A 9,755-nucleotide genomic window follows, 5' to 3' on the forward strand; every position below is an offset into this window, starting at 1 on the left:
GTGAACCCCCAATGTCCCTCTTGCCCTTCAAGCAGACGGCACATCCCAAACTGCTACAATTTATTGGACAACAGTTGAGTCATAAAGGGCTCCAAACTGTACAACTGTAAAAAACAGCGCTGCGTGTACGCTTCACGTGCTAGATGCAGTTTTCCTCCGCTTCAGCCGTGCTCTCCAGTCCTCTGGCAGCGCTTCAAAGTTGGCGTTCCTCTCCGCCATGCCACTGCAAGGACAAAGCAGGGTGTCAGCCTGCCACTCAGGTGATGCAAAGGGATACTCTCCCCACCACTCTCTCCCCCAGCCAGAGACTCCAGATCACACTCCCTGCCTCTAAAGGGGATGAGGAGACGGCTCTTGACAGCAGTGCTCCGTGCCAAAGCTCCTGTGTCCATACCTGAGCAGCTGTTGCTGCTTCCACTCCTCAATGCGCCTCTGCGCCGTTGTCTCCCGGTCCTCCTCACTGGAGCTGGAGTTCTCCTCTTCATCGAGCTCCCGCTGGATGCTCTGCCACTTCTTCACCAGTGATGGCATCTTTGTTTTGCCCTTCTTGCTCTGCAAAGGAATTAAATGGGCTGCAGTTAGGCACATCATCAGGACAGCAGGCTCACGGGCAACGTAACGGCCCAGGAGCATCCTCCTACCTTCTCCTTCCTCCCCTTCCTTGGCTTTTCAGGTTTATCTGGCGGCGGCGGCGCTTTGGGTGTGGGAGGTGGAGGTGTCTGGGGTGGAGGTGGGGGAGGCGGATGCTCAGCAGTGCTGGTGGCAGGCAGGGAGCCGCGTGCTGGGGCCGGTGGCACAGCAGCAAGGCCAGCAGGCACGGTGCACTCGGAGTAGCTCATGACGGATGGTGCAGCGGGTGCTGTCACACCCAAGTAGCCGGGCTGGATGGCCATGCTGGACGGCTGGGGGACTGCATGTCCCGGCGGCAGGCGGAGGTTGGCACGGCTCTGCATGTCGCCCTGCAGGCGCTGGCGTGGCCTCAGGGAGGCGAGGGGCACAGGTGAAGGCTGGTACTTGCCAGTGGCCATCAAGGGCTGGCTGTAGATGACAGGGCAGCTGCCGATGGTGGCCGTTCGCTGCATCAGCTCCGCGTTCATCTCTGTGGCTTTCCGCTTCTGGGGCTTGGCGGAGAGTAGCAGGGCAGGGCTGGGTTCGGCAGCGCCCTGCAATGGAAAGCACTGGGCTGGGAACTCAGACGGCACCTATAGGGCTCAATGGGGTCACGGCTTGCTAGCTGGAGACACCGAGCGAGGCCCAGCTTTGCTCACCTGGCTCCTGCTGACAGCTGGGCGTAGGAGAGGCTTGAGCAGAGCATCTTCCTCCGTCCCCGGGGCAGGCGGCTCCTCGCCCCCCTCGTCTTCCATCTCCACTTCCTGGATCTCGCCATCTTCTCCAAGAGGTGGTGGGGGCGGTGGTGGCGGCGGCGGCGAGTCAGGTGGAGGCGGAGGCGGCGGAGGCATTTCCAAAGGCAAGGGAGGTTGGAGGACCGGGACAGAGGACTGAAGCAGAGTCCAAAATGGAGTGAGCGGCATGAGAGACGTAGCAGGGACTTGGCCTGAGAAGGGTTCTTTACAAAGGGAGCCTGAAGAATACATAGTGACACAGGCTTGAAAACCCAGGCTACTGACCACGCTGCCGCTCCGCTGCCAGCACGGGCGCGTGCTGCCTCCTTCCAAGGCCCTGCCGCCGAACAGGGAGGCTCACCTAAAGCTACCGCCACCGCTGCACGGACGGGGACCCGCTCCTAGGGCTGGGAGTGCCACACCAAACTCCCCCCTCCTCCTCCTATCCCCACGCCATACCTGTTGAACTCTCAGTGGCATCGGCGGGATGCTCTCCTTTCTCTTTGGGAGGTGGTTTGGGAGGATCGTCAGCTTTTCTGTCGACGCTCTGCTGTCCTCCTTCATCTTCATCCTCTCCGTCGGGGAACTCCCACTGTGACTCTCCTGAGTGCTCGTTAACATAGAAATAGCGCCTATGCTCCCTAAATCACAAGAAAGAAAACGAAGCTTTACATTCCCTTCCCACACAGCGACACTCCAAGGCAGGCCCGCCCACGACAGCAGTGTGCTCTCGCAGGGAAGACCCTCTGCAGCTGGGCTGCTGCTCCCAAACGCGACAAACAACTTTGAGGATAGAGGCAGGAGAGGCCCAAGCCAGCTTGTTCCAAGCTAGCGGCCCCGCTGGCTCCGTGAGCACTGCCCCAAGCCCCCTGCTCCGAGGGAGGGGAGGGCTGAGAGCGGGCCAGCGTGCAGCAGAGCCACGTCGCACTAGCACCGGGACTTTGAGCCGCCACCTCGGCTTAAAGTTGCCCCTCCAAGAAGGGGCACCAGGGAACAGCCCAGTGAGAAGCGGCTGCCCCCAACCCCGCGGTGCGTGGAGGTCGCTTTTATGATACTCTTGGTGTCAAACATACAGTGAATGCTAGAGAAAGGGAGCAGATCTGGGAGCTGAAAAACAAAAGAGCAAAGATTTCAAATAAAGGAAAATTAATCGAGAAAGCCAAATAGACAAAGAAATGTTTGGGTCTGACCTGCTGGCAGGAGACAGAAATCTTGTTCTTCATTCCGGCGATGAGTTGAAGTTTGTCCTTTGTCAGAGCTGTTGGTCAGAAGAGGTGATCCAGAGATCCTGCAAAGTTCACAGAGCTCTCGCATGCGCGACCCCCCAGGCCCGCCCAACGCAGCAGCGCTTTACACTCGTGAGAGTGCCACCAGCTCTGTCCAAACAGTGGATCGGCTCCGTCTCAAAGCACTGAGCACTCGCTCTGCATTTCTCCCATTTGGTGGCCGGCTCAAACTCTGAAAGTGCCGCAAGTTGCTCTGCCTGCCCAGCACCGCTAATGGAGTCTCCAAGAGGGACGGTGCCGCGTCGTCAGGTGGTGATGGTCACAAATCATGTCTGAGATGTCAGAGATGAAAGGTGAGAAAGGTAGAAGAGGGCGTACCTGTCCCAGTGGCAGGACCAGCCTTTAGGGGTGGCGTTTATTTCGTATTGTTTTAGCTGTTCGGCTGCATCTTGGAGTTTGCGTTTGAGGTAGTTTCCATTGAGAGCACCTTCTCGCCAGTCTGCAATGCGGGTCTAGAGGGGCAAGAACCGGGGGGAAGCCGTTGAGGGGGGGGGGGGGGCTGCCAGCAGCCCCAGGGACGGGACTCGAGGTCTGGGAGAGGCTCCCTTATGGCATGGGGCTCGGGGGGGCTGGGAGGAGGAGCCCGCCTCTGCGCAAAGCCATGCTTGCACCCCACCGAGGATGGGCCCTGTGGCGCTGGAGCCACGAGCTTCGCGCAGTGCTCAGCGGCGCACAGCGGGATCCGCTTGGAGACGGAAGGCCGGAGCGAGGGGCGAAGGCTCGGTTACCTCTGTCTGCAACAGCAACATGTGGAAGTTGGAGATAGATTGTCTGTTGATGCCCAGGAACTCCAATTTACTAGTCAGAGTGTTTGCGAGCTCTCCGATCTGAAACTGCCAGGGAGAAAGGGGGAAGAGTCAGCAGCCGCGCTCGGGTGCCGTCGCTGGGCTGCTGTGCCTACTGCAGACGTCCCTGGGGTCCCGCTGCAGTCCCGCGGTGAGGAAGCATGCTCTGCTCCTGTGCTGGTCGCTCCCTCCGCCCAGCCCGCCCCTCCTGCAGCCTCTGCTGCTTCCTGGGGACCGCTCCCTACTCCTAGCAGCTCCCAGCTCCAAATCAGCCGAAGGCCACGGCGTCACAGCAGAGCAAACAGATCGCTAAATAATCAAAGACTTTAAGCGCTTCCCAAAGGAAATGGGCCAGGATGCGTTTTTCAGCCTTTGTAAATTGCTGCTTTCCAGAGGGTGCTGAAAGGCACCAGCTCTAGATTTACTCCTGAGCTGAGGCAGCGTCTGCATTATAATCCAGCCCACAGTGAGCACGGCTCAACCCCAGCACCTCACAGGGAGCTCTATGAAGGGCCGTGCCCCGGGGAAGCAATCTGAAAGCATGGGGTGAGCTGGGAAGCAAAGAGTGCAGCAGAGATCCCTCCGAGGGACATCACAATTGCTTCGAGGACTCTGAAACCATTTCATTTTCCATCGTTCTTCAGACGAGACCTTGGAAAGTTCCCAAAGCCAACAACAGGACCGGGCTGATGAGCTGTGTTAAAGGAGCCCAAGGCAGGGAAACAAATTCCCGCACTGCAGTCCCTATGGAGAAGGCAGGAAGATCCCAAATCAGGGGACGGCTCCGCAGCGCAGGATCTCCTACAAACCAGGCTGAAGAGAATCACCCCGAACCGATGAAGCGAACGGAACGAGTTACCCAAGGAGCTGGCATTCCTCCAACAGCGCTAAAGGGATCCTGCACGTGAAATCACCACGCTACGGCACACAGTCCATCACACAGAGCACCTCCAGCACCAGAAGAAAAGGTGACAGCAAATGTGACACTTTAACAGGCTTCCAGCAGCCAGCTGGGACACAGCAGCCAATGGAAACAATCCTTGCCACAGGCTTTTTTTTTTTTTATCATAAATTAGAAAACAACAAAAGCCTCATGTATATGCTATGCTGGAGGAGGTTTTGTGCAGAGAACGTCATGTCACACCTCGAAACTCTGCTACAAGTTTTTCTGACACAGATTAAATGTGGCATGAGGACATTAAAGCCCTTTCGACTGCAAAAATGATTAAATTAGGGGAAATAAGGGCAGAGTTAAGTGTGAGTTTTCTCAGAACATTTCCAGAGGAGTTCTACTGTGAGCCAATGACTCCCCGTTCACAAACAATCTGTCAAAGGGAGGGTGACCTGCTAACGAAGCAGATGCCAGTAATGAGCAACTGAGGAACAAAGGGGACAGGCTGCAAAGGACAAATACGGAGATGTCCCCTGCCCTCCTGCATAACCATCAGTGGAATCTGAAGCTCTGTGTGTAAGTGTTAACGGCTCAGAAATCAAAGAATTACTAAAGTTGGATAGGACCTCTAAAGATCATAGAGTCCAACATCAACCCATCCCCACCAAGCCCATTAACCACGTCCCTCAGTGCCACAAGTCCACGTTTCTTAAACACGTCCAGGAAGGGGCTCTGGGAATTGTTTGTCTACTTAGAAAAATGGGCTGAGCCTCAGAAAGGAAAATATCAGAGCAATGGTGCAGCAATTCCCAGTTAGCCCCAGCAGCCCATCACTGCTTTGTAAAATAAAGCTAAGCGTGGGGCAGGAGGACCAGCAATAGCAGCCTCCAGACACAGAGTGCTTATGGACGAGGAGTCTTCAGCCTGGAAACTGAAGGGACACATGAGAGAGAACACTTCAAGACGATTACAGCGAGAATTTAAGACAAAAGTCTTTGCTCTCTTTCTTGTGGCAAGACCTGGGGGTCATTCTTTGTGCCTCCATCCCCCTTTTCTCTTTTGAAAAGGCTTTTTCAAGCCTTTGCTGCTGGCTTCTGCTGGTAACAGGGCATGAGGCTACAGAGATGCTGGCTTGATCCTGCACAGCTGTTTGCCACGGGGTGAGCTGGCCCCAATGCCCTCTTCAGGACCCCAGGACCTGCTGCCATTCCCACCGCACGATGGAAGACATCACACACCTGCACGGATCCATACCTTTAGATCCTGCTCCTCCTCCTCTATTTTTGGTGCCGCTTGTGCTTTGACTTTCTCCTGGGGCTCCTCAGACTCTGCCTCTTTGTCTGAAGGCCCATCAGCTGCTTCCATGCTCACAGCTGCAGAGGAAAAACAAGAGGTGAGCCTGTTTGTCACAGTGCTGCCCGTGCTCCTCATACCACACTGGGGAGCCATAGCCAGGGGCCTCTTTCCTATGAAAAAAGGCTGAAATTAAAAGCAGAGAGGGTTGCAGCCCCTGTATGTCAGGTGGTCAGTACCTTTCTAGAAAAAACACACAGGACTCAGTGCCACAACACCGTGCAGCTGCCACAACACAGGAATGAGGAAGAGGAACAAAGAAGAAATGCTGAGTGCCAGCAGCCAAGTGACATCGTTGAACTCCTGCAGCTTAATTACTTGCTAGGAAGAATAGTATCAGACAGTAAAAGACCGAGACAACTGTCAAAGAAGAGCTCCCAAAAGCTGTCAAGATGGTAAGGCTTTGTTTGGGCTACATCGCAGGACAGCAGCAACTCAGTACCTGCCCACGTGCCAGGGAGGAAGTTTTGCAAGGAACTCCAACCAGAACCAGTGTTAAAAAAAATAAAATCACACTCCTGATGCATCCTGGTGTTCAGCTTCTTTTGCTACCCCACAGCAGCAGGATGCAGGTTAAACTAACAGCTTCCTGTTGCCCAGATGCCAAGTGGGAAAACTGCAGCACTGCAGGACAGTTGGCTCTGGGCACCATCTCCTCTGAGCCTGTGAGGCACGAGGAAAGACCCTGCAGCCAAATCTTCCCTCCAAGGGCAAACACCACCACTGACCATTACACCTCAGGGTCGCAGCAGCCCCTAGGAGGGCTCATGCTGATTCCTGCTTCAGCAGAACACAGCCTGCTACAGGCTCAGGGTGCTTCTACACCTGTTCCTGTGCTGTTCCCCCAGACGTAGCAACAGAACTGGTGCATGTTAGGGAGAGTTGCTCTGGAGGGGCTGGGAGTGCTGGGGAGCCTCCAGCAGAGTGCAAGCTGTGGCGGAGCATTAACAGCCACAAGCACATCACCTCCATCAGGCTACAAGTTCATACAATGCTCTGCAACACCTGCCTAATACAGATCTCAGAAAGACCACGGCTCGGTGTCTCCTTGCTGCATAGAGAGCTAAGGGGAGCGTGAGCAACCCCACTGCTGCTCAGGCATTAAACTCAATGCACCTTACGCAGCACACTTCTTGCAGGAAGGAGGTGCTTCTCACAGCAAGGCTCAGTCAGTCTCATCTTTTCTACACAGCACAGCCAGATGGCTCTTGGGGGCATCTGAGCTGCATGAGATGTGGCTACTGTTACCCAGGGACAAAGAAACAGAACTTAAGAAGTGAGGTAACAGCTCCTGACATATCACTGTTAGGATTTATAACATCCTAACAGAAGCCGCAGGGCATGAAGCCAAAATTACGCTTTTACATTCTCTTTTCTACTAACACATTAAGCGTTAGCACTCTCCTAATTACTTCACTGGTAGGCTAAAGGACAGGATTTGGCAGAGCAGCAGCTTTTCCCCCGAACTCCCACTGGCAACTGGGCTGTGCATGACACCGCTGCCAGTCACCCCTGTGCCCTGTCACCTACCTCACCTCCTGGCTCCACCATGCGCCTCAGGCAAGCCCCATCTTCGGGGAGGAGAAGCCCCTCCTGGCTCCACCGTGCGCCTCAGGCAAGCCCCATCTTCGGGGAGGAGAAGCCCCGGCAGGAGAGGGCTGCAGCATTTCCGAACACCCGCTCCTCCCTCCGAAGGGAGCCTTTCAAATTACCTGCTTCTCCCACCTCTGGGCTCTCCCGGCCCGTTTTGCTGGAGCCTCGACTAGCAGAATCAGGGCTGGCAGCTCCCGCAAACAGTTTCCACTTCCCCCGCTTTGAGGCCAGCCTGCGGGTTGCATCCTGCGAGGCAGACTGGCTCCCGTCAGAGAGCGGGCTGGAGCCTGAAACGCTGCCATCTCCTTCCTCCAAAGCACGCAGCTCTGCCTGTGGAGACACGAGATGGTGAGCAGCACTTCAGGGATTCCAACTGCCCCAAATACGTCTCACACACATAAGAAGAATTGCTCTAATTAGAATGTGGTGTAAAGGCAAGCGAACAGGAAGCAACAGCTCTAGAACTGCCAGCAGAGCATCTGCGTGAAGCTGTACTATCAGCTCCCAGCTCTGTCAGCAGCACAGGACACAAAGAGCACCCCTCACAAAAGATTCAGGCTGGGATGGGAGCAGCTACTACTGATGCCTGGCTTATTTATTACTAGCCATTCTTTGAATTTTTTCCTGTACCAAATTACCTTCTTTCTCTCCAGCACTATCTCCAGCTCAAGCGTGTCTTGCTCTTCCTCCTCCTCCCCGCTCTCGCCTGACTGCACCACACTGCACAGCTCCTCCTGCAGCGTGTCCTCCAGGGGATCCTTGCCCGTCTTGGGCTCTTCAGACGCAGCAGGTATCTCCTCTGCTTTCACCTCCTCTTCTGGGGGCGGCTCAACTTCTTCTTTGCAAATCACCTTTCTCCTCCAGCGCTCCTCTTCCTCCTTCACCACATCTGGCACAAGTGGTGCCAGGAGGGCTGCTGCCACCCCTTTCTTCTCCTCTTCGCTGCTGGAGAGTGCCTGCACTCCTTCATTTACTTCCTGTGAGGTTTGAGTGCTGTATCAGCGGCTCCATATGCCCCCAGACTCAAGTGGGGGCTCAGGAACATAGCAGAATGCCTGCTACTTGGCTGCTCAAACTCACCTTCTTCACCTCCCGCTTAGCCCCGGGTCTGGCAGCACTTACTGGACCTGTTTTCTCCTGTGCCAAGGGCTCAGCAGCTGCTGTGAAGCTCCCATTGGTGCCCGCTGCCGTACTGCTGAAGAGAAAAACAAGTGAATGGTCAGCACAGGGATGCAGCCCCTTCTCTCCCTCTTTCCCTCCTAGCCTGGATGCGCTCTCACCTGGCCTGGTAGTGTTGCAGGCCCTGCACCTGGGCTGCCAAATACTGTGGCAGCTCCCAGGTCACCTCATTGCTCTGCGTGTTCCAGTAGTAGTAGCAGCCGGTGTTTTCATCCCACACCTCCTGCCAGTCACCCATCTCCAGTTCTCCCACTGTCAGGGAACGAGAACAAGCAGGTCACTCATAGGACCGGCACCCCTACACTGTGTCTAAGTCACCCCACGCGGTGCTCACCTCCTGCTAGCGAGCACTGCGTGTCGTACTGCCACTCAGGGGCCATGGCTGCATCCGTGCCATTGGGGGCGGCGATGCCCGTGGCCGTGCCAGACTCCTTGGGCTCTGGGCGGGGAGGGGTGGGAGGCGGGGCAGCAGGGGTGGGCTCGGCTGGCTGCGCGGGGGCCGTGATGGCGTCGATCTCCTTGAAAAATCAGCGCAGTCAGGGAACGTAAGGGAGAGCTGAACGGCGCGGGGGTAAAAGGAAGGCGGGAAGCTCCGCGCTTACCGCCAGGAAGTTGGCCAGCGTGCTGTCGATGTCGGCTGAATTGTTTCCATTGGCACCGGCGGGGCGTGCCGGCTTTTCGGCGCCTTCTCCCTCCTCGTCGTCGCTGTCGGCGTAGGCGCCCAGCAGGCACAGCCCACCTGGCAGCGGGGGTACCCTCAGTCGGGCGGGGAGGCCCATCCGAGCCCTCCCGGCGCCGTCGGAGGAGAGGAACGGTCCCTACCTGTGGGTTTGACGGCGGCGGACGCGGGAGGCGGCGGGTTGGGAGCGCTCCGGGGCGGCTCCGGCACCGCCTCGGCTTCGTCTGCGGAAGAAAAGAGGGAACGAGTCCGCCGAGGGCCCCAAAATCGACGAGGGAAGGGCGGGGGATGAAAGGCGGGGGGAGCCGCCCCAGCCAACGGCCGCAGCCCCGCTCGGAGGCCGCGCCAGGCCTCGCCCCGCCAACAAAGCGGCCCCTCCTTTACCCGGCTCCGACCCCGACTCCGTCCCTTCCGCCGCTTGCCCCGAGGGCCCCGCGTCCTCCCGGCGCGGCCCCGGCGGGGAGAGCTGCAGGATGGGCCGGCGGCCCGGCGCGCTGCGGGACTTCTTCCCCATGGTGGCGGCGGCGCGGAGGGAAACGGCCGCGCGGAGGGGAGCGGCGTGACGTGCGTCACGGCGTGACGTCACGACGTCGCGCTGCGTCACGACGTCGCTGGGGGCGGCACTCCCGCCCCGCGCCTGCGGCC

General features: G+C 57.3%; 1 protein-coding gene across 4 annotated transcripts; it reads right to left on the reverse strand.

The window, feature by feature from the left end:
- Positions 1–43: 43 nt before the first annotated feature.
- FNBP4 (formin binding protein 4) lies at positions 44–9,726 on the reverse strand. 4 transcript variants are annotated; one of them, XM_048949573.1, is made up of 17 exons: positions 9,495–9,726; positions 9,254–9,334; positions 9,034–9,170; positions 8,766–8,949; positions 8,533–8,683; positions 8,333–8,444; positions 7,891–8,229; positions 7,372–7,582; positions 5,561–5,679; positions 3,358–3,462; positions 2,948–3,081; positions 2,534–2,631; positions 1,803–1,984; positions 1,269–1,499; positions 642–1,163; positions 395–552; positions 44–223 (listed from the first exon to the last, which is right to left on the reverse strand). In XM_048949573.1, the coding sequence occupies exons 1-17, from the start codon at positions 9,622–9,624 to the stop codon at positions 133–135; spliced, it is 2,985 nt and encodes a 994-aa protein (XP_048805530.1). In that variant the 5' UTR covers positions 9,625–9,726; the 3' UTR covers positions 44–132. The 4 variants fall into 4 exon arrangements, with proteins under 4 accessions (XP_048805530.1, XP_048805529.1, XP_048805533.1 ...); XM_048949572.1 differs by having other exon boundaries at positions 8,333–8,447; XM_048949576.1 differs by lacking the exon at positions 2,534–2,631 and having other exon boundaries at positions 1,269–1,582.
- Between the last annotated feature and the right edge of the window lie 29 nt (positions 9,727–9,755).

This window comes from Lagopus muta, chromosome 6, assembly GCF_023343835.1.
Source record: "Lagopus muta isolate bLagMut1 chromosome 6, bLagMut1 primary, whole genome shotgun sequence".
Classification (NCBI taxonomy): domain Eukaryota; kingdom Metazoa; phylum Chordata; class Aves; order Galliformes; family Phasianidae; genus Lagopus; species Lagopus muta.